The 25425-nt window shown below is 42.1% G+C and overlaps 1 protein-coding gene across 2 annotated transcripts in view; it reads right to left on the bottom strand.

Annotated features, from left to right (window-relative positions):
- Window positions 1-25425, bottom strand: part of LOC138958247 (guanylate cyclase 32E-like) — a gene marked incomplete at its 5' end in the record, with an annotated part of 84135 nt that overhangs the window by 26273 nt on the left and 32437 nt on the right. For both annotated transcript variants that reach the window (XM_070329361.1, XM_070329362.1), the window contains 8 exon segments: window positions 3449-3572; window positions 7821-7961; window positions 10552-10750; window positions 11182-11331; window positions 11722-11890; window positions 13028-13099; window positions 15889-16194; window positions 17143-17257. In XM_070329361.1, coding sequence (XP_070185462.1) covers window positions 3449-3572; window positions 7821-7961; window positions 10552-10750; window positions 11182-11331; window positions 11722-11890; window positions 13028-13099; window positions 15889-16194; window positions 17143-17257 — 1276 coding nt within the window.

Raw genomic sequence — 25425 nt, 5'->3', positions numbered from 1 at the left:
TCGTTGAGTATTTCCAAGATCTCTGCAATAAATCACAACAAATTAAACAAGAAATTCCTTCGAGGTAGGAAAAACACCCCCGTTGGTCAAAGGGAAATAACTATTCTCACTGCACCCATTCTCACTGCCACCAACTGAGAAGGTTATTTCCCTTTGACCATGAATATGTTTCTCTATAAGTCCTTGTAGAATCTTAATCCACCAATAACTCCCTAACCGTGTGTTTGACTGGTCCCAATTTTTGTAAGGACCGTCTCAGGAATGTATAGAACCTGTTCACCAAGTTTGGTGACGATCGGTCCGTTCATTCTTGAGATCTATATGCGAACACAAACACACAAACACACAAACACACAAACACATCGACCGAAACCTATACACACCCCTATACCGGGGGTGTAAAAAGGAACAAGAGACTGAGAAGTGCTATAACAACATAACAATGAACATATACTCACCAGAAAAAAAATAGCAACATAAACAACCAAACAAGGACCGGTTTCGGCAAGCGACTAGCCTCGTCATCAGTAAATTTATTTTCAAAAATATTCATTAGCAGCTCTGTGTAGATTTAGAATTATTACTCATCGACTTCAGCTACCTGGCAAAAACACCATCAAATACAAGGAGTTCTTGCCGTTTTCCAAATGTGTGGTCTCCCACATTCGATCAGCCTAACTAGCCAGTAGGTTAAAAAAAAGAAGGTATGCGCTGTTAGTTAAGAATTCAAAGAAACTCACTGATGTAAAAAAAAAAACAAAAAAAAACGTAGATGTGGTCAAGGACCTGTGGCGTCATACCCAAATATTGATGAAAACTACCATGTTTGAGCAGAAGTAAGGCAGATCTTCAAATACACATAATTCTGTGTCAAACCAAAACACTGCTGTTTAAAATCTGGGATACACCACTGGAAAAAATACCCTTAACTTTTTGTGTTCAGTGTATCATTGAATGGCATGCATTCGGCAACATTGTTCCTGTATCTGGACAAACATACGCATTTCACTGGCTCACAAAATGTCCTTGGTGCAACTAAAACTAATAGATATGTTTGGAAATATTTGATGACGGTACTCGGACGAATGCAAATACATGTATCTCGCTCGCAGACTATATCGACTTGGATCAACCTTACAGTTTTGAACGACATGTCTCTCTGTGCCAGGCTGAGTGATGCTGATAAGTCTTGTGACAAAACGCTGAGCTGACAAGTAGTTGGTCTGCGCGGATTTTCCCCCAAATGCAGGTTAAGGCGGTTTCATGACAGGACTCAGACGAAGTGATTCGACTTATTTCCAGTTATTTCTAAATAATTGCCTTGTTGTCTGAGGACGGTTTGGTGCTACAAGATTGGCCCACGGTTGTTTCTTGCATCTAGCCACCTCAGCACATTTTCAGTGACGAGACATGCAAAGCATAAAAGCGTGTTGTTGTTTTTGTTGTTCTCTGTCAAGAATCACCAACATGAATCACCGGCTGATTGTTTAGCTGCTGCATGATTAAATAGCCTCACACAGAGTTATAATATCTATCATAAACTTGTGCCTCACATGATATTATGAGTTATTTCTAATATGCTGACTGTTAGCAAATGATAACAGACATGTCGAGAAACTGGATTGTCAGCATGAGCCGGAGGCGAATGCTGATATCATTTTCTCGACATGTCTGGTAAAGCGCCCACCGACAAAACTGGCTTTTCGGTGTTTTTTTTAGATAAAGAGTGTAGTATTTGACAGCATTTGATGTGTCATTCTTTAGAATAAGTCACGCTGATATTCCAATGTTTACCTTGTATTGTTAATGTTTAGCGTGATAAACAAAAAGGGTCCCTGTTGGAACGTTATAACATTTAGAGGGTTACCTACAATCAGTCCTGATTGGTCAAAAAGCCATATGGTGCACTGGAATGGTAATAGATAACTATCTTTGTCTTCCGTTGCCATCTGAGTTTCCCATCTAACTTTCAACCGGAGAGTCTTTGTTGAGGGGTGCTTGTTACTATACTTGTTTCGAGATGTTATTCACGTGTACACATGATTACCATCATGAAGAAGTCAGCGACTGTCTGACAAACATTTGATGAAGAATTTACCCAAAACTTTGTGGCTACTTTGTGTTTTATTTTAGTTTCGTTGTCTCAAGCTGTCTCTGATGAATTGTGTGTTTGTGTCCGCTTCAGTGTTCTTCTAAGCATACAATTGCATGGTGACGGCTTGCAACTCAGTCGACGTGACTGAAAGCATCTCTTTTCAAATATCTGCCAAAGAAGAAAATCCAGAAACAAGGGGAGCAAATTCCCCTTTGCAGCTGAAGCAAATTGCCCAGTGAGAAGTTGTTTCCCTTGACTGTGGTCAGGCTCTCTCTCTCTCTCTCTCTCTCTCTCTCTCTCTCTCTCTCTCTCTCTCTCACACACACACACACACACACACACACAAACACACACAAATACACACATATATATATGTATATAAAGTGATCCAATTGAACAAGTCTTGCAAAAAAACTTCTTCTTTACCAAGTCCTGTGTTGAACAGCAGTGAAAAGTTGACCGCTTTTCCTGTTTAACCTTTTCAAAATTAGATCTAACTTGTTCGCGTATCCATTTCTGAATCTGCAGGCTGGTTCAGAGTTACTTCCCTTTAGGCTTTTTCAAATTTCCCTTGTTTTAACCTAATTTCTTGGTTAAAACTTGTCTAAATTTCTAAATTCTTTCTTAATAAATATCAATTCCACACTTTGGTCTTAAATCAAAGTGTTTTCCTTCACAGACATCCCCTTGGGGTTGTCAGATGAGGGTAGTCTCCCATGCCAACAGAAGCTACCATTCAGAGAGTGGTTTGCTTCTTAGTTGGATACCATGGGTTGACCACTCTGCAATCAGTACCATCTGACCACTGATGATACACAATATTAATAATGTCGAAACACGTGTCTGGTCTAGGTACAAAAACAATGGTCGTCCTCAGGACTAGATTACCTTGTGATACGCGAGAGGTTGCATGTTCGACCCTGGGTCAGGCCGCAATTTTCTCCCCCCTTTCCTAACCTAGGTGGTGGGTTCAAGTGCTAGTCTTTCGGATGAGACGAAAAACCGAGGTCCCTTCGTGTACACTACATTGGGGTGTGCACGTTAAAGATCCCACAATTGACAAAAGGGTCTTTCCTGGCAAAATCGTATAGGCATAGATAAAAATGTCCACCAAATACCCGTTTGACTTGGAATAATAGGCCGTGAAAGGTGAATGTTCGCCTAATAGGCTTGAAGTTTGCTGGTCGATGTGAATGCGTTATATATTGTGTGTAAAAAATGTCTGTTTGTCTGTCTGTCTGTAAAAAAATTCCATTTCAAACGGCAGAAATTAATATGTAAAGCGCGGAGAGCACAGTTGTGGTTCGCGCTATATAAGCTCCCCATAATAAAAAATAATAAAAAAAAAGTTACCTGCATGGGTGTGCTCTGAGCAGAGAGCTCGGTGAAGCCTACGATGTCACTGAAGTAGATGGACACCTGCTCGTACTGCTCCGGACACACGGGTTGTCCGTGCTTCAGCTTGTCCGCCACAGACCTGGAATTACACCAATAAAGAATTGAAACATAAATTATGATAAATGAAAGATCAAAGCCGGATAACAACCTTCAATAATACCGTGGGAATGTGTGAGTGTGTAGCGTGACGCCTGGACCTCTCGCAAACTGTGAATGTTTTACGGAGATTCAAATCAAGACGATAACCTAAACCTCCATTGAAAACGTCTTGAAAACAGCTATACAAGGTTTTATCTCGCTCCTCTTTCCCTGCCAGTAGGAACCCAATCGACCCATACTGACATACCAGAGATCTAACTCCGGTGTAACACGAAATTTTTACTCCACGAAAAAATTACTCCGGAGTAAATATTTCGTACGAAATTCTTACTCCGAGTACACTTTTCGTACGAGAAAAGAACTCCCCAAGGCACGAAAAAATTACTCCCTCCACGAAATTTTTACTCCCCATTTTTTTTACTTCCAGTAAAAATCTCGTACGCAAAAATGGGATGCGGGCGAAGGGATAATGCCAATAAGTGATCTCGCGCACACGAATGTCGCGCTACCCTCCTTCCACGCCTTCCACCACCAAGACTAATAGGGGACAAGGGAGTAAAAATTTTGTACACCTGGCATGGGAAGTTAAATTGCTCGTGTTGGGGTGAAGTAATTTATTCGTTATTTATTCGTCAGGGGAGTAACATTTTTGTACGAAATGTTTACTCGGAACTCACCTGTCTTGGGGAGTAATTTTCTCGTGCAATGGGGGAGTGCTTTTTTCGTAAAGGGAGTAATTTTTTCGTACGAAATGTTTACTCCGGAGTAAAAATCTCGTGGGAGTAATTTTCTCGTGTTACACCGGACGGACAGACATACGGACAGACAGAGTGAAACCTAGGCCCTAAGGGTGTATCAAAGGGAGATAAGCGCCCCCAATGCATACGTAAGTGAGAATTGTGCGGAACCATTCTCCTCGCAACTGCGTAAATAACCAGCATAGAAAAGAAAACGCGATTTAATACTTTTTGAAGGCGATTGTTCATACACAATCAAATGGAAAATAAACTCTCCACGACAAAATGTAGGGGTAAATCAGAGATAATATTCTTCATACACTAACAAAAATGAATAGTGCAGGCGTCCTGCCTTTCCGCAAACCCTATACGTCTTTTCTGACCCTTCCATCATCCCTATCTATCCTACACTCGCCTCGAAAACCGCAGCTTCCTTCTTGATACTCCTTTCTGGCCTTCTCGTGTACTCTTTTTCTAACATTCGAAAGATTCTCAAATCAAACACAAATAAACACAATAAGAATCTCTTAGTCCAACTGCAAAAACAGAAGCGCGGGTCGGAAATGAAATTTATGAGAGATAACAAAAAGTCACTTTGTTCACAAATGAACAGCGCAACATTTCATAATAACCAAACACTTCTTCCACGCTCATATTGACAGGAAAAACTCAGAGATTACCGTGGCAAGAAAGGTCAAAAATCAGAAGTATTGCATAATTCAGACCAAACCCGACATCACCAAGACAGGACTCTGCCAAAAATATTCCTAAAACACAAAAATGTCAAGACAAACCCGGAAGGAGCTCAAAAGTCAAAACAAAGTCCACAGCTGCCAATTAAACGTCGTCTTACGGTAATTAGCCTTGAGGAGTGCGAGGGAATTCTTTTCCCCCTGCCGAAGGGCAAGACCTGACGTCCGTTTCTTAGAGACACGAAGACTAGGTGTTCGCGAGTAATAGCTTTACTTGGGAATACATCACGACGAGAAAGGTTAGGATTTTGCGAGTACAGGATAGTGTACAGGTAGTGTATTAATGTCGTTTGGGGGCGCAACTCGTGTGCGACCCTGACCCACCTTTACTCGTTTACAGGCAGGCAGGGTGTGCCGAAGAAAATTGTCCATTCTTATGTAACATTATAATGGACAATAAAGTGTTGTTATTGTTATTGTTGTTATTGTTGAAGTTATTGCCCTTACATAATTGTAATATGGCACGATCATTGCAAGAACCCCGTGCTCTGTAATCTGCCGCCATGATTAACCGACTCATGTAGCTGGAGGTTTAAGCCTGGATATTTTGAAACCAGAACGGAATTGTGTTTTACTGGGCTTCGCGTGATTAAATCGTGTGTTTACCCATTACGAGCATCTCTGAGGAAGTGCTTCCACATTAACAAGACAATAACAGCTGTGGGTTTTGCAGTGCCCTTGGGTCATCATCGACGACTCTTTCGCTGTCATTTAGTCATAGTAAATTTCGCCTAACGAGCAAACAAACAAACAAAACCACACACACAAAACTCTAGCACAGACGCTCTCGTCTGCTTGTTACCTTCGTGGAAAGCTTTTGCGCATAATGCAGTGCCTTTGGGTGATCATCGACGACTCTGTCGATGTCAATCGGTCATGGTTAACTTTCGCCTAAGTGGCAAAAACAAAACAAAACCAACACAACCTCTTGCAGAGACCAACTCGCCTACTCGTTTCCTTCACATCTAGCTTTCCCTTTGCCTTGCTCGCCTCACAGAAACGCAGCACCGTTCACTCATCAAGAGTTCTAGGCAGAGAGAGTGGAAGTGACGCGTCGTACGTGCTAAAGAGTTGAACGAGGCACTGAGGGGACAGCCAGCCATCAGTACCATTGTTGGTGCCGGCACCTAGACTTCCCCCTCACCCTTTCCGGTGTCGTGTCTGTTATAACTGTACTTTTACTCTCCTTTGACTAATGGTCTGGTATTCACGACAAAGAACCCAACTGGGTGGGAAGCAGCCGCAGGGATGGATTGGTTGAAATCACAAACCCAAGTCTCAATTTCAAAGAATCAGACCTAATATAGTTGGTTCCCTTGCACCCAGTTTGGCACATGCTCTCGCAATCCAGCACTGCACTTAATGTTAATCAGACGCATAAACACACCAGACTCAAAATGCACTACAAACAGGGTAAGTTTTTATGTATCTTACTTCTTTGATTTTGTTTTAGACTGGGGTGACGGTATCTTTGAGTGCAGAAAAACTGTTAAAGAGTAGCAAGAAACACGTCGGGGTGAAACTTACTTCCTTTATGGTGTGAGTTTTGACACACTCTTATCTTTTTGGCTCACGTAAGTGTAGCCTATGCGATCGTAACTTTGTCTGTCTGTGCGTGCGTGCGTATGTGCGTGCGTGCGTGCGTGTGTATGTCTGTGGTAGAAACTCTAACATTTGAAGACGTCACATTACATTGACGTCACATTATGACGTAAGAGGGTTAGACGTCACGCGAAGGAAGTACTGAAAGTCTCGGTCATTATTATTTTGAGCGGGCCGAGACTAGTTGGCAGTCGTGTCCCTGTAAGTAGGCTACATGCAGACAGACAGATCTAGATCTAGTGTCTCGCTTTCTTGCACAGTTTCACCTATGCTCTTTCTGTGTGTGTGTGTGTGTGTGTGTGTGTGTGTGTGTGTGTGTGTGTGTGTGTGTGTGTGTGTGTGTGTGTGTGTGTGTGTGTGTGTGTGTGTGTGTGTGTGTGTGTGTTACTGTTTGTCGATTTCTTACGTGAGCCTTGATGGCTTCGCCTCTTGTTAGACATGTTTTAGTCTCCTCGACAGCTGTTTCCGCGAAGAAACGCAAATGAGACGGGACGAATGGAAGGCCTTCGAGCGATAAGTACTGACACCCGTGAAAAGAAGCGGGATGAAATCTTTCATCAAACAGGAAGCGAAACAGTCTGAAACGGGCTGGTCTGTATCATTTCAAATCCATGGACCGGGTGATTAGCAAACATGATTTCTCCCATACCCACCACCATTCCCCCTTAACCGACCCCCCCCCCCCCACCCCCGTCTGTCCTCCCTCTCCTGTTCACAAACCTCGCGCAAGAGCAAAAGGTCCTTTGAAATGGGATTGGGTTGTAAAAACAGCAACATCAAGAAGAAGAAAGAAGAAGAAGAAGAAGAAAAAGAAGAAGAAGAGGAACGTGATGATGATAAATGATGATGATAAATGATGATGATGATGATGATGATGATGATGATGATGATGATGATGATGATGATGATGATGATGATGATGATGATGATGATGATGATGATGATGGTGGTGGTGGGGATGAACAACAACTACAACAACAAAGACAACGACAACAAACACGATAAAAACAACAACAACCACAACAACAACACAACAACAACACACACAACAACTACATTCATTACAACAGAGGCAGAACATCGACCGCTTCGCTCACATAATCAATCTTATTTATAATCAATCAAATATCCACCTACCTGGGCAGCATACGCAGCAGTAAGTTTTCCGTCATCCGTTTCTCCAGTGAGAGTTGTTCTGTCCTTTCCATCACCACGGCCTCGAGGTTGTGGGCGTGTTTTTCCATCATGGCCAACATGTTGTCAAAGATGTTGGTTTTCCTGGAAAATAGAGAGGGGTCATCCTGGTAAAGAGTACATTTCAAAGGATAGAAAGAAAGAAGGAAAGAAAGAAAGAAAAAAAAGAAAGAGAGAACGAAAGAAAGAAGAAAGGATGTGAGCGTGTTTTTCCCTCATCGCCAGCATGCTGTCAAAGATGTTGGTTTTCCTGGAGAATAGAGAGGGGTGAGCGTGGTTAGAGGTTAACAGTTCCAGGACGGAAAGAAAGTAGGCAAAGGAGAGTCAGAAGAAAAATCATAAAGGGAACAGACGGATGAATTAAAGAAAGAAGAGCCGCGGTGGGTACTCTATGTCCTTTGTTTTCCATCTTGTGGTAAAGTCCACAAGGAATGACCCGGAAAGAAAGAAGAGCCGCGGTGGGTACTCTATGTCATTTGTTTTCCATCTTGTGGTAATGTCCACAAGGAATGACCCGGAAAGAAAGAAAGATAGAAAGAAAGTAAGAACGATATATTGCTGTTGTTGTTGTTGCTGTTGTTGTTGCTGTTGTTGTTGTTGTTGTTGTTGTTGTTGTTGCTGTTGTTGTTGTTGTTGTTGTTGTTGATGTTGTTGTTGTTGTTGCTGCTGCTGTTGTTGTTGCTGTTGTTGTTGCTGTTGTTGTTGCTGTTGTTGCTGTTGTTGTTGCTGTTGTTGTTGTTGTTGCTGTTGTTGTTGTTGTTGCTGTTGTTGAATTTCGTGATTTTTTGTGTGTGTACGTATAACGTCAAGCCATCTAGTTTATTCTACTCAGAGATTGTTTAGTTGTGTCAACTAAACGTTCCATATCAACAGACAAGAAAGGTAGGGTTGTTTTTCTTCTGAATTTTGGGACGTTGGCAGTCTCTTTGGTTTTGGATTTAAACGTTCCATACATTTACAAGACTTATTTTTATCTTGATTTAGTCTATTTTGTTTCTGATTTCTTTTTGGAAAAAGTAGAAGTCAGCTCGAAATAGCATTAGAAACAGGCAGACAAACAGGCAGGCACACATGCTTCCTCTCAATCACAGCAAGCATGCTGTCAAAAAAATTATGTTTGTCTTCCTGTGTGGGTCAAGAGCAAAATAAAGACAGGATGGTGCATTCTTTCGGAGCCTTCTCCGCTTGATATGGATCGTGATCTTGTGATCAGGCTTTCTGTCAGAACAAGGATGCAAACACACGCGCATGAGGCTCATATTTGTTTTCGATTTAAAGGGACAGTCAGAAATTAATTCATTGAAAACGCCAACTCTGCACATGAAGCAGTCAGGGTATTGAATGTTGTTATGTGTCCAAATGGAAGGGGGGGGGGGCTATCCTATGTGAAAGCCTGGGATGATCTGAGATAGCGGGCTGAGCTGGTTTCACGAGAAGGACTGTGCCTTTAAAGGTGTCGTACTTCTCCTGAAGGCGAACATGTTCACCGTCAAAGATCTGTCCAGAAATCGTAAATGGAATTATTATTATTATTATGGAAAGCTTATATAGCGCGAACCACAACTGTGCTCTCCGCGCTTTACATATTAATTTCTACCGTTTGAAATGGAATTTTTTACAGACAGACAGACAAACAGACATTTTTTTTACACACAATATATAACGCATTCACATCGACCAGCAAACTTCAAGCCTATTAGGCGAACATTCACCTTTCACGGCCTATTATTCCAAGTCAAACGGGTATTTGGTGGACATTTTTTATCTATGCCTATACAATTTTGCCAGGAAAGACCCTTTTGTCAATCGTGGGATCTTTAACGTGCACACCCCAATGTAGTGTACACGAAGGGACCTCGGTTTTTCGTCTCATCCGAAAGACTAGCACTTGAACCCACCACCTAGGTTAGGAAAGGGGGGAGAAAATTGCGGCCTGACCCAGGGTCGAACACGCAACCTCTCGCTTCCGAGCGCAAGTGTGTTACCACTCGGCCACCCAGAAACAAATAGACTGCTAACGTTCCAAAATTCTGAATAAAAAAAACCAAGAACGGTAGGTTTTTGGAATATTTAATTTAGGTCAAAATGTAAATGTAACTGTTGTGTCATGAATAAAACGTTCGAATAACCTACCATTCTTGTTTTGTCTTTGTATTCCATGGCAAACGGAATTGATTGAAGGTCGTGTGTTCGAACCCAAGTAACTTATCCCCTTTACCTTATCCCCCTGTGTGTGTACATGTATACAAGCACGGAATGAAATACGCCAGAAAACTTACAGGAGTCCCTGCTGGATGGCTTTGAGCTTGAGACGAATGCCGTTCTTGAAGTCAGGCTTCTGGTCAGGGTATGGGTGTCAATCAATACATGTTTCTATTCAAATATTCTTATCTTGAAGACCCAAAAACTTACAGGAGTCTCTGCTGAATGGGTTTGAGCTTGAGACGGATGCCGTTCTTGAAGTCAGGCCTCTGGTCAGGGTCTGGGTGTCAAGACACATGTTTCTATTCAACTATTATTGCCTTGAAGAGTAAAATACTTACAGGAGCCCTTGCTGGATGGCTTTGAGCTTGAGACGGATGCCGTTCTTGAAGTCAGGCCTCTGGTCAGAGTCTGGGTGTCAAGACACATGTTTCTATTCAACTATTATTGCCTTGAAGAGTAAAATACTTACAGGAGCCCTTGCTGGATGGGTTTGAGCTTGAGACGGATGCCGTTCTTGAAGTCAGGCCTCTGGTCAGGGTCGGGGTGCCAGCAGACATGCATGAGAGGCACCACCCCCTCCTTCACCCTCAGGACGCTGGTGTCAGGGCGGAACGGACGTACCCCTGGCTGACTGGCGTAGTCCTCCGCACGTAACCTTCGTAAGATTTCTGCAATGGAGGTGACAAAGATGAATTTAAATGGATTCCAAATCTTCTTCCCACAGGGTTCGGGAAATTAATATTTAATGCTTTACGATACCAATACATGCACAGCCTTGTGGTGACCTTACGATTAATTGTTTTACTGCTGATATGTTGGATTCACCGAGACAACATTTGCTATCGAAATTCTTTGACACTTCTAGAACGCATGACATGTTTTGAGCCTGTAGATGGTAAGCTTCTACTCCCATTCCCTTTCCTATTCGTAGTTGTTTGTTGTCTCACTGAAAACCAGCCGCTCATACTGTTTTGTCTGTATGCAAGGTGTTCGAGTTCAAGCAAACTGTAACCTCTGTGGATTCCGTACTCAGAGATGTTTTATAGCCCTTAACTAGGGTGAAACACAATAACTAATGAAAATAAATATGAAAACTCACCACTGCAGTTGAGGTGAGTGTCTCCCCAGGGACCCTTGCGCCCATACAGTTCGTACAGTATGACGCCGAAGGAGTACACGTCCCCCCTCTGCGTGCCCTCTGGGGGTGGGGTTCCTTCTTTCAGCAACTCGGGGGCTCTCCACATTAGCTCTGAAACGGTGGATTATTAAAGAACGTTGCCTTATTGTCTTAAAAACTACGAATTCTGAAAATGAAAAGAATATGAGTACAGTAAACTAAACAAAACAAAACACATCTCTTGATTTTGACGTGGAAATACACACACACACACACACACACACACACACACACACACACACACACACACACACACGAACACACATACACAGACACACACACACACACACACACACACACACACACACACACACACACACACACACACACACACACACACACACACACACACGAACACACATACACATACACACACACAAACACACCCCCTAAACCCACAATTCACACATACACACATACATCAATCTCCCCCCTAAACACGCACACGCATCATACACTTACTTCGACAGTATCCCTCGTCCTCCAGGCTGGGTTCCGAGACGTCTGGCACTGCCAGAGGTCTGAGACCGAAGTCTGCAATCTTCAGAACCCAGCGACTATCCACCAGGCACTTAGATGACCTCAGGTTGCCATGGTAACCAAACTCACTTTCGTGAATGAACGTCATACCCTGCAACACATAGTACGTAATGTAGTGGAACATCCCCTTTCAAGACCCTGCAACTTAGGACTCCCTCCTTTTCACATTTAGTCAAGTTTTGACTAAATGTTTTAACATAGAGGGGGGAATCGAGACGAGGGTCATGGTGTATGTGTGTGTGTGCGTGTGTGTGTGTGTGTGTGTGTGTGTGTGTGTGTGTGTGTGTGTGTGTGTGTGTAGAGCGATTCAGAGTAAACACTACTGGACCGATCTTTATGAAATTTTTCATGAGAGTTCCTGGGTATGATATCCCCAGACATTTTTTTTCCTTTTGTTGATAAATGTCTTTGATGACGTCATATCCGGCATTTTGTCAAAGTTGCGGCGGCACTGTCACACCCTAATTTTTCAATAAAATTGATTGACATTTTGGCAAAGCCATCTTCGACAAAGGCCGGACTTTGGCATTGCATTTTTTTGCAAAAAAAAAAAAAAAAAAAAAAAAAAAAGAATGATTGTTTTTGGGTTGAAAGCGCGTTCTTTCAATCAAACGAAGAATGGGTGTTTCCTTGCACTAATTACAAATGAAATTGGACACACACAAAATAAAGTGTAGCCTCCCCCCCCCCCCCCCCCCCCCCCCATTTTCAACGTTTCTCTTCTTCTTCAGTTTGTGGTTATTTGCAACACTTTATATCTTTTATATTAATCATTTTACTCATTCCGTAACCATTTCCTCTCAGTCTTTCCAAAACTGTGCCAACCATACTTTCAGTTATGCTGAGAAATTCGTATACGAGAACCGCAGCGTTCTTAAAAATGTTTTAAATAATTAAAAAACAAGAAAGGTATGTTATTGGAACATTCAATATATATGACAAAACAAAACGTTACGTTCACTGATCTTCGACCAAGTGGACAGGCAGACAAAGAATTATAATACAGAAAATAAATGTATCTGACAAATTGTCCAGGAACTCGTTCGGAAGACACAAGGGAGACAATGATTAATTAATTAATCGCAGTGTTCTTATCTACACTTTCTTTCATCTGTTCACTAAGAGCCGTCTGTCTTCCTAACCCAGCTGACACAAGTAATTAGGTGTTGGTGCCACGAACCAAGCGGAGTAGGTGTGATGCACAGAAACGATAAGATAATGGACTCACCCTGACAAGATCTTGAACCAGTGAAGTGATGAACATGTCGTCCAGTGGAGAGTCTTCGTTCTTCAGAATGTCCTGAAAGTGAAAGTGAATGAATCGATGATGATAACGATATCGGCAAAACATTTCCCCTTCCTCCCGTTTTCATGCTCTCTCTCTCTCTCTCTCTCTCTCTCTCTCTCTGTCTCTCTCTCTCTCTCTCTGCCTCTCTCTCCCCCTCTCTTTCTCTCTCTCTCTTTCTCTCTCTCTGTGTCTCTCTCTTGTTTCTCTCTCTCTCTCATGTTTAACATGCTTAGGTCAATGTACTCATCTGTTCTCTCTTGCGTCCGATGTAACTCTGGCAATACTGATTATTTTGAATGCCTACAAGGCCTGAAGCAGGGCTGTCTAGCGAGCCCAACGCTTTTTTCGTTTCTTATAAACGAACTTGCCTCGGAAATAATATGTAAGGGCAGACACGGAATTCAAATGCTTCCCGGCGAGATCGAACTGTTTCTTTTGATGTTCGCTGACGACATTGCACTGCTATCATCGTCCATTGTGGGTTTGCAAAACCAACTGAACATCTTACATAACGTTTCAAAGCGTCTTGGGTTAAGGCTAAACATGAATAAAACCAATGTCGTTGTTTTTCGAAACGGTGGTCATTTAGCCAAAAGTGAGAAATGGTTCTACGGAAACGCGCAAGTATCAAGTGCTAGCTCTTACAAGTATCTCGGTCTGACATTCACAACCCAAGCCCGTTTGAATCTCTCTTTTAATGACGCAATCACCAGAGCCAAACAAGGTGTCATTGAAATTTTTAAAGTCTTATGGAATATAGGATGCCACGACATGGACATATTTTTCAAACTATTTGATGCGCAAATTGCTCCCATCTTGCTCTATGGCTCAGAACTATGGGGATGTTTTGACTGTTCACAGATTGAAAAGGTTCACATGTATGCCTGTAAAAGATTACTCGGGATCTCGTCAAACAGTCCAAACCAGATGGTGTATGGGGAACTTGGAAGATGCACTTTGTCAATCCTAGCAAATATCCGAAGCGTAAAGTACTGGTTGAGACTTAACTGTATGCCGGATTCGAGATATGCAAAGATGTCATACATCATGTTAAAAAACGCAGTTGAAAGGGGAAAACAGAATTGGGTCTCACAAGTTAAATGCCTCCTTTGCATGAATGGATTTGGAGATGTGTGGTTGAACGGGTCTGTAGGTAGGGAATGTGCGTTTATTAGAACATTACAGCAACGTCTGCAAGACTGCTTTGAGCAAAACTGGCACTGTAAACTTGATACAAGTGTGAGATTTGATGTATACAGGATGTTTAAAGGAGAACTTGAAAAAGAAAAGTATCTGGGTGTCATTGAAAACCAGTACATACGCAAAATGTACACAAAGTTCAGACTGGGCATTACACCATTGAAGGTAAATAAACTGCGCTATAATCCCGAGTGCGCTGAATCCAGAAATTGTACATTTTGTAAATCAACTGAAGAAAATGAAAACCACTTCCTGTTTAAATGCCCAGCTTACAATGCAATCCGTCAAAAGTACATTGGTGCTTGTTTTGACCTTGACCAGTTCTCCAACTCATCGTTGTGTATTTTACAGACTGACAACAAATTACGACTGATTGCATTGTCAAATTATGTGTTCTACGCGTTTAGACAAAGAGAAAATCAATTGTGAAATAGACCGGTATGATCGTACAACCCAAAATCCTTGTCTTCATCTTACTGTATTTTTTTTTCTTCTCTGTTTTTACTTCTTGTGCTAGGTGTTGATTTTAAGTTGCCTTGCTTCCGGACGGTCAAGTCCACTTTGTTCACATGCTAACTATTTCTCCCCCTTGTACATACACATTGTGTTTGATGCAATAAAAATTCGCCTTCGCCTTCGCCTTCTCTCTCTCTCTTTCTCTCTCTCTCTCTTTCTGTCTCTCTCTCTGTCTCTCTCTCTCTCTCTCTCTCTCTCTCTCTCTCTCTCTCTCTCTCTCTCTCTCTCTCTCTCTCTCTCTCTCTCTCTCTCTCTCTCTCTAACAACTTGCATCAGTCACGGATAGCCGTATCGGTTGAAGCGTCGTTAAAAAACAATGACCAACCAACTAATAATAATAATAATAATAATAATATGGGAGATTTATAGAGCGCTTGACGTTCTCTAAGCGCTTTACAATGAATTGGTGAGAGGTCAAGGCAGGTGAAGTAGCCCGCACGCTGAACATCTCTCATGCTGGGTATTTTCGTGTTTGTATAACCCACCGAACTCTGCCATGGATTACAGGATCTTTTCCGTGCGCACTTGGTCTTGTGCTTGCGTGTACACACGAAGGGGGTTAAGTCACTAGCAGGTCTGCACATAAGTTGACCTGGGAGATCGGAAAAAATCTCCACTTTTAACCCACCAGGCGGCCGCGACCGGGATTCGAACACACGACCTTCCGATTAGAAGGCCGACGTCTTACCACCACGCCACTGCGCCCGTTTCACTAACCAACCAAACACCCAAAACAATCGCTTGCAATTGCTCAAAGGTGGCCACACGCACAAAACCTTTGGCATTCCTTGACATTTAACATAGCAAATTACTGGAATACACAGACCAACGTGTATAATCACATCATGTTAACACAACATATGAGACACAACATATGAATAAACGAGTTTCGTGTTTGTGTTGATTGTGAACAAAATGAAAACTCTTGTTTTCAGTAAAACAAGCTATCTACACGTGGTCCTTGTCCACATGCTTTAGACACAGTCCTCGTGGGAAAGTTTAACTCTGTAAAAGCAAGAGTGCTCACTCTTTCACAACCCATACAAACCCGGCAGAGTTATTTCCGGAGTTGGTCTACCTAGTACCTGCAAGCTTCTCCTCGAGCAGAACTGCGTGATGATGTAGACTCTGGGAGGCTCAATGCAGGCGCCAATAAACCTGTTGATGTTCTCGTGGTTCATCTCCTTCCTCGCAAGCAGCGCTTTCTTCAGCGCGCGGTTCACCTCCACGTGACGCTTGCTCACGTGACGCACGGCCACGTGACTTCCCTTGTAGACGCCCACCTGTACGTCCCCCGCCCCTCTGAGACTGCCCTGCCGTTTCTCCATCTCCGCGTCGCTCAGCATGTCGACCGAGGCCAGGAAAGTCTTCCAGCGACTCTGAACTTTACGCTGTGGAATAGTTAAAAGGATATGCAAATGTATGACGTTAATTGTTTTGTTCATTACTTTGCATAATTATCTGTCCAGAGTTTCTCTAAATCCAATTCCTTTTTATCTGAATTCCCACAAACCTAGGTGCTAGACACCCCCACCCCCACCCACCTTCCTAAGCATGTTGCAGCTTTAAATTTCCAAACAAAAAGAGGTGGGGTTTTGTGTGTGTTTTTTTCTTCTTATTTTGCTTCTGAATGCATGGGCTGAAACTCCCACGTGCACCGTTTTTACCCCGCCCTTTAGGCAGCCATACGCCGCTTTCGGGGGGACAAAAGAGGTTTAAAATCAACAAGAACGAAACGACTCTGTGTTTGCGTGTTACTTAGCATCCATTGGTCCATAGCTCATGTTATTACAAAGTCACTTAGTAGTTAACACAAATCAAATACGCCCCTCTTTCTCACACACGGTGATAATGGTCCATTTTCTGAAATAACTCCGTCGGGTCTTATGGGTTATGGAAGAGTGACCTGTTCTTGCAAAACCTCGTACAGACAATGGCGGGGTCAATCACTAGCGAGGGGTGTGTCGGAAACAAGTGCGTGCGTGTTTCCACGTGTTTCCGACACACCCCTGGCTAATGAGTGGCCCCTCCAGTTTTGTAAGAGGTTTTGCAAGAAAAGGTCAATCTCCCACACAGGAGCTTGTATCAAAGCGCCAATCGAGTATTAGTTACTCCTTCATCCTTACTTGTAGTAGTAGTAAGGATACAGTAAGGACCGTCGCGATATAACCTTGAATTGTTGAAAACGACGTTAAACACCAAATAAAGAAAGAAATACAGTAAGGATGAAGGAGTGAATAATACTCGGCCAGCGCGTTGATACAAGCACCTGTGATCTCCCACAACCCATACAAACCGGAAGGAATTAATTCCGGAATTCGTCTATAATGAGAGCTTACCCTTGGACGTCCAGGGGAGATCATCTGGCGGAGCTGCCCATCGTCCAGCAGCTGAATGGCGGAGTACTCGATCTTCCAGGCCAGCCGGTCAAGCCTCTGGTTGTACATGAAGTGTCTGAAACACAGGACACTCTTTGAGTTAGCATACTGATGAACTTCTGGTTGTACATGAAGTGTCTGAAACACAGGACACTCTTTGAGTTAGCATACTGATGAACTTCTGGTTGTACATGAAGTGTCTGAAACACAGGACAATCTTTGAGTTAGCATACTGATGAGCTTCTGGTTGTACATGAAGTGTTTGAAACACAGGACACTCTTTGAGTTAGCATACAGATGAACTTCTGGTTGTTAATGAAGAGTCTGAAACACGGGACAATCTTTGGGATAGCATACTTATAATGAACCTCTGGTTTTTATCCGTAACAGATTGCGAAAATCCATAATCAAGAATGAACAAAAAACCACAAAGGCTTCATTTTTGAAACGTTTATTTGAGAAATTAATCAATTGTATTGATTTATTTAAAGTAATTGTTTTGTTTTGTCCTAAACTAAACGTTCCAAAAATAAAGCCTTTTTTTCTTTCTTTTTTTATTCCTCTGGTTTTAAGCTCGCAGAACTCAGTTTTTTTATCTCCACCTCCACCACTTGATGTCAGAAGCAGGAAAATGGTTTGACAATTTATGGCAAGCGGTCTATCACAGTGTGTGTGCTGGAGATTATGAACTCTAGACTGTCTTTGCTGGAGATTATGAACTGTAGACTGTCTTTGCTGGAGATTATGAACTGTAGACTGTCTTTGAGTTACCGGTTCGGTCCTTGCAAACGGGTTGTGACTGCATTCCTGTTCCACACTAACTGAATTCCTGTGTGTGTGTGTGTGTGTGTGTGTGTGTGTGTGTGTGTGTGTGTGTGTGTGTGTGTGTGTGTGTGTGTGTGTGTGTGTGTGTGTGTGTGTGTGTGTGTGTGTTTGTGTGTGTGTGTGTGCGTGTGAGTAATTTATCAATCAACTTTTTACATGTATGTGCTTGTGCTGAGGAAGGTGTAGCACTTTTCCCTACAAAAGAAAATCCAGAAGCGATTGTTGTCTTTTTATATTTAGTCAAGTTTTGACTAAATATTTTAACATCGAGGGGGAATCGAAACGAGGGTCGTGGTGTATGTGCGTGTGTGCGTGTGTGTGTCTGTGTGTGTGTCTGTGTGTGTGTGTAGAGCGATTCAGACTAAACTACTGGACCGATCTTTATGAAATTTGACATGAGAGTTCCTGGGTATGAAATCCCCATACGTTTTTTTCATTTTTTTGATAAATGTCTTTGATGACGTCATATCCGGCTTTTCGTGAAAGTTGAGGCGGCACTGTCACGCCCTCATTTTTCAACCAAATTGGTTGAAATTTTGGTCAAGTAATCTTCGACGAAGCCCGGACTTCGGTATTGCATTTCAGCTTGGTGGCTTAAAAATTAATTAATAACTTTGGTCATTAAAAATCTGAAAATTGTAAAAAAAAATAAAAATTTATAAAACGATCCAAATTTACGTTTATCTTATTCGCCATCATTTGCTGATTCCAAAAACATATAAATATGTTATATTAGGATTAAAAGCAAGCTCTGAAAATTAAATATATAAAAATTATTATCAAAATTAAATTGTCCAAATCAATTTAAAAACACTTTCATCTTATTCCTTGTCGGTTCCTGATTCCAAAAACATATAGATATGATATGTTTGGATTAAAAACACGCTCAGAAAGTTAAAACAAAGAGAGGTACAGAAAAGCGTGCTATCCTTCATAGCGCAACTGTTACCCCGCTCTTCTTGTCAATTTCACTGCCTTTGCCATGAGCGGTGGACTGACGATGCTACGAGTATACGGTCTTGCTGAAAAATGGCATTGCGTTCAGTTTCATTCTGTGAGTTCGACAGCTACTTGACTAAATATTGTATTTTCGCCTTACGCGACTTGTTAGATATTCTTCTCAAGTGAACACTTTTTTGTAGTCCCAGGTCTTCGCTCCTGTAGTTATTTTTCGTGTTTTGACTCTATATTTCTTTCTGTGTTCGCTTTGCTGTTTGTTGTGTTTTTCTTTTGACTCTGGAAGTCTGAAAAAATGTTTAAGGTTTCATTTTCTGTTGGGATCTTTACGCTTAAATTGCGTCCATATCCCCTTCAGCCCTCCCTTAACGAGTTTCTTTATTTGGTGTTTAACGTCGTTTTCAACCGTTCAAGGTTATATCGCGACGGGGAAAGGGGGGAGATCGGATAGAGCCACTTGTTAATTGTTTCTTGTTCACAAAAGCACTAATCAAAAAATTGCTCCAGGGGCTTGCAACGTAGTACAATATAATTATGACCTCACTGGGAGAATGCAAGTTTCCAGTACAAAGGACTTAACATTTCTTACATACTGCTTGACTAAAATCTTTACAAACATTGACTATATTCTATACAAGAAACACTTAACAAGGGTAAAAGGAGAAACAGAATCCGTTAGTCGCCTCTTACGACATGCTGGGGAGCATCGGGTAAATTCTTCCCCCTAACCCGCGGGGGGTTCTTAACGAGTCTTTAAATGAGCTGTGTGCTTTTGTTGTCTTTAGCTTTGTTTGGGGGGTTCTGGTTCACAAGGAATTTTCAAAAATTCCTTTGTTTCCTCGTTAAGTCCCTTAGCTAATTGTGAGTTGCACTCATTTTCTCTTTATCACTCCTCTTTTTTCTTTGTCTTTCCTTCTTTCTTCTTCGTCTTGTTTTCTCTGCTTTTTCTTCTTCTTTGTCCCTGACATTGAGTTCTGTTGAAACAAAATGACACTTCCCTGGGGGCACATTCTCTTTCGCAGCATGCAAAACTCGGAATCCTCCAGCCTGACAGATTTCAAAGGAAAATGGTGTTCCCCAAATCCCATCCCCAATCCCATCTCTCCCTCCACCTCCTCCGACCATCTCTGTTTCTCTGTCCGTCCGTCCGTCCCCAAAACCCGCACGTCTCTCTCTCTCTCTCTCGCTCTCTCTCTCTCTCTCTCTCTCTCTCTCTCTCTCTCTCTCTCTCTCTCTCTCTCTCTCTCTCGCAAATCTGTAAATATTTTTAAATCTTCTTTAAAAAAAACATCTGAACTGTTCTCTGTAAGTACACACCCGCGGTGACATAATCATGTGAATCTTACAGCTCTGTCTAATGTATACTATATTAATATTACTATATAATTATATTCACGTCATATTACATATTCATAGCATATAGTATTCATATTGTTTTACTTTGTATATTAGATTTTGTGTTTCGTGTGGCCGTGGTTATGCCTATATGAATTCATTATATTATGTTGTTTATATACGTGCGGATGTGTTAGTGTGAATGTAAAGGGCACGTTGTAAGATTAGGCCCTTGGCTTAAAATGTTTACCCTTTATGTCAATAAAATGTTCTAAGTCTAAGTCTAAGTCTAAGTCTCTCTCGCTCGCTCTCGCTCTCTCTCTCTCTCTCTCTCTCTCTCTCTCTCTCTCTCTCTCTCTGTCTCTCTCTGTCTCTCTCTCTCTTTTTTCTCTTTTTTTTCTCTCTCTCTCTCTCTTTTTCTCTCTCTCTCTCTCTCTCTCTCTCTCTCTCTCTCTCTCTCTCTCTCTCTCTCTCTCTCTCTCGCAAATCTGTAAATATTTTTAAATCTTCTTTAAAAAAAACATCTGAACTGTTCTCTGTAAGTACACACCCGCGGTGACATAATCATGTGAATCTTACAGCTCTGTCTAATGTATACTATATTAATATTACTATATAATTATATTCACGTCATATTACATATTCATAGCATATAGTATTCATATTGTTTTACTTTGTATATTAGATTTTGTGTTTCGTGTGGCCGTGGTTATGCCTATATGAATTCATTATATTATGTTGTTTATATACGTGCGGATGTGTTAGTGTGAATGTAAAGGGCACGTTGTAAGATTAGGCCCTTGGCTTAAAATGTTTACCCTTTATGTCAATAAAATGTTCTAAGTCTAAGTCTAAGTCTAAGTCTCTCTCGCTCGCTCTCGCTCTCTCTCTCGCTCTCTCTCTCTCTCTCTCTCTCTCTCTCTTTTTTTTTCTCTCTCTCTCTCTTTCTTTTTTTTCTCTCTCTCTCTTTTCTCTTTTCGAGTTCTCACTCTCTCTCTTTCTCTCTCTCTCTTTTCTCTCTCTCTCTCTCTCTCTCTCTCTCTCTCTCTCTCTCTCTCTCTCTCTCTCTCTCTCTCTCTCTCTCTCTCTCTCTCTCTCTCTCTCTCTCTCTCTGTACCAACCTGGATACCCTTTTGCATCTGATCAAAAGTTCGAACAGTGAATAGGAATTGCTTGGGAATATTGAATGTTAGTTAAATATCTGTTTCCCAAATGCTTGGTTAGTTATTCACTTACATCCGATTTTGACACCCACATTGTGAGCACGGTGTTTTAAAATCACTGCATTTGGCGATCTGCATTGAAGCTTAATTAGTTCAGCCAGAATGAACACTAACATAAACGAGTGTATTCAAAACAATTCTGATGAATGGTTCTCCAATTAGTAAGAAATTAAAGGTAACAGTTATTGAGGTTAGCTGTATGGTTGTTTGCTTGCTTATTTGCTTGCTTGCTGTGTGTTCTTGTTGTTGCTGTTGTTGCCGTAGTTGTTGCTGTTGTTGCCGTAGTTGTTGTTGTTGTTGTTGTTGATGTTGGTGGTGGTGTTGTTGGTGTTGTTGGTGTTGTTGGTGTTCTTCTTGTTCATGTTTTTGGTTTTGTTATTGTTTTTGGTTGTAGTCGTTGACGATGGTGAGTCAGACATATCTTATATCAATGATACATGCTAATATTGCTGCAGAAAATGCTACAGGGGCAGTTTAATTTATTCCATATGTGCGTCTTTGGGGAGTGCCCAGTTTTCAACAGAGGCTCATGTCAAGTCCGATTCAGTCGTTCGATTTTTTTCTTAATGAAATTCCCAGCAAACCAGCTGGTTATCTTAAAAGACATCGTCGCAAGAGAGCAATATGCATGCCGGTAAAGTCTTACTCACAAAAAGTAGATGTGGCGTGGAGTGACATTGTAGCTGCCTTGTTCTCGGTCGGAGTGACTTCTTCGAAGAAAAAAGTTCTTAGAAGAAAGTGGCCGAACATGCCAAGACTCGCTCTAAAGCCTCACATTGAATGGATGAAGTCGGCTTCGCCAAGCTACTTTACAGAGCTTATTCATGAAGCTTTGGCACTGAACTTTCTGTAAAAAAAAAAATAAAAAAAATCTTCGCAAAGTCTTCGCGATGTCGACTTCGGGCTATCAATCAATCAATCAAGGACAGCCTTTCAACAGACAGTGGACATCTCTCCGGGGAGTTATCTTAAAACCGAAACGTTAAACATCATTCTTCAACTATTTCCATTCTTATGCTTCTCCATCTGTTTATATCAACTCTAGTCTGTGCAATGTTCTCACATGTGTCTGTACTGTCATCACAAAGAACATCAAATCATCTTTATATTACTGTCCCCGTGAGAACATCCACACAGTTCTGACAGAAGCCATGTGAACAGCCTTCTCCCTTGGCTCCAAACACGCCCCCGCTGCATCTTGCATGATCACATCAATTTGTAGCATCCTTTGTAGCCATGGACCGTTTTCAGAAAAGAACTCCCTCTTTGAAAATAAACTTAATCGACGGTAAATCTTCTGAACACTCCCCCGCTAAGCGTTGAATGATTACATGAATATTTATCATCCTTTGTAGCCATGGACTGATTACAGCCTAGCACACACACTTTGCGAATAAACTAAATCAACTGTAAATCTTCTGAAGCTCATGCGAACGTTTCAAATTTGTCTCTGCATGCAACGCGTACGACACAAGAACACTCAGCTTAAAAATAACCCTAATCGACGGAAATCTCCCGAAAAGTAACTCATTGTCTCCCAGGTACGGATACATCCGTACCCACTCATATGACTCGATCTGACCAGGTTCGGATATATCCGCTCAGACTGTTAGCTTCTGTCGCTTCCTGTAACGTCCATCTAACGCCTGCATTCCAGCGTGTTGATACACAGTTACTACACAGTTACTACAATTCTGAGTGACCTGCTGCAGCACAGCTGGTCTCGGCTAAAAAAAACCTTGGTCAACATAGGTGGGGTAGAAAGTGGTAAAGGAGCACTCAGCTTATTCGAAAACTAGCGCCTCTATCAAGACTCGCCCTATTTTCCCACCACTACCACCACCGTTACCTTTTCAAGGTCGGAGCAGGGGGTGGGTTCGGTTGGTCGGTTGGTTGGTTATTGTTTTGTATCAGCTGATATGGCTATTCGAGACCGCTGCAAGTTAGTTGGGTGTTTTTAGTTGGTGGGTGAGGTAGGGGACATAATTACAAGATGAGTAGACAGATGGGATAAGCGAAAGGAGTCTCTGATGGGGGTAGAGGTGGAACGACTGAAAAGTCTGAGGAAACAGTGTAGACCTAGAAGCACTAGCACCACTGTCCGTGGTCCCACCGAGCAAACACGCCGCCCAGGGAAGGATCAGTCATCAGAGGATTAAGACGTCTGCCTGTCCATCTGCCACTACATCTTCACGGTTAGAGATACGAAAAGATGGCTATAAATCTGCTGATGGCGCCCCCTGGGAGACGTTCTGTCAAGGGACATAATCCTTCCGCGCGTCTCTTCCGTCAAAGTCTCGGCTAGAAAGTAGAGTGAAAACAGTTGGTCTTGGTTGCCTTCATTTAGACTGGAAGGTACTTAGGCAGGTCTTCATTTGGTGCCGATAACCTCCATTCTATTTGGTTCAGACTGGGAATGAAAACTAACTTACTGAACAAAAACGTCGTTAGATCGGAGAAAATAAATGACAGTTAGGTCAAAGGAGCTTCTCGAATAGTCGAAAAGCTAGGATTGCGTGCGATTACGCGTACCCAACGACACTGACATTTGTCGTTGTATTATTTTTTTCTGGTGAACAAGCTAGTTATTTTAATCCCTTGTTTTTTGACTGTGTTTTCAAGCAGAAGCTTTTTTTCTTCTTTTTTTTTCTTTTTTTTTTCTTCTTTTGTTATTGTTTTGTATCCTATCTTGCTTGTCCCGACGCTTGTTCCTTCTCCCAGTATGCTCTCTTGCTTGTCCCGACGCTTGTTCCTTCTCCCAGTATGCTCTCTTGCTTGTCCCGACGCTTGTTCCTTCTCCCAGTATGCTCTCACGCCGCCCCGTCCCAGCACTCACTGCAACATGCACTCACTTGCAGAAGCTTTATAATATTAACCTGTTTAGGTATGCAAACGATGATGTCTACAGTCAATGTTGCAAAGTCGCATAGTGCATGCGCTGGAACCGGTGTACAAGCCATGTTGTACTATAGACTAGTCCATAAAGACCCCGTGGTAAAACCTCGGAAACTTCTTACAGTGAAACGACTCGCACCACGCAACCCCTCACCCCAGCCATTATTCTCACCAGTCTGAACAGATCGTTCCCCCCAGCCTAGAGAAAGCCAGCGGCAAGAGACATGTATCCAGTCGAGAGACCAACAATCTGCTGGACCTTAATTCTCCGGCCACTGACCGGCGGGCATGGATAGACATGGTGATTACATATAGCTGATGAGATTAGCAAGGGATCAAAGGAATCTCGCAAATTGCAATCTGTCTTCTTGCCACCTCGCTGAACTCATTTGCCTTGTGTGTATGCGTGGAATGAAGAGAGAGAGACTTACGGCAATAATTTACGCCAATGGAATGATCGCCTCTTGCCTTGTTTTGTGTATAGGTTGGAGGTAGAGCTATAGTTACTTACAGCAATACTTTACGCCAATGACAATGTCGCTTCTTGCCTTGTTTTGTGTATAGGTTGGAGGTAGAGCTATAGTGACTTACAACAATACTTTACGCCAATGAAATTGTCGCCCCTTGCCTTGTGTTGTGTACAGGTTGGAGGTAGAGCTGTAGTGACTTACAGCAATACTTTACGCCAATGGAAATGTCGCCTCTTGCCTTGTTTTGTGTATAGGTGGGAGGAAGAGCTATAGAGACTTACAGTAATACTTTACGCCAATGGAAATATCGCCTCGTGGCGATTTACACAAGACTGGGACATTCTTGCTTAGTAGCAGGTGTTGACGCAATACAACGTTTTTGTACCCAAATCATTGTTACATCCAATTTTTATAGAAAGCCTCTGCTGTTGGATACGAAATGCAGCAAAACAATACAATCATTGTCAATGGACAATCAGATCCTTCTCATTGCTAGAATATACGGCGTGCGAAGTACATCATATTAACAAAGAACTTGG

This window comes from Littorina saxatilis, linkage group LG2, assembly GCF_037325665.1.
Source record: "Littorina saxatilis isolate snail1 linkage group LG2, US_GU_Lsax_2.0, whole genome shotgun sequence".
In the NCBI taxonomy this organism is placed as follows: domain Eukaryota; kingdom Metazoa; phylum Mollusca; class Gastropoda; order Littorinimorpha; family Littorinidae; genus Littorina; species Littorina saxatilis.
The sequence above is the reverse complement of the archived record's forward strand: the minus strand, read 5'-3'. Positions and strand labels throughout refer to the sequence as shown.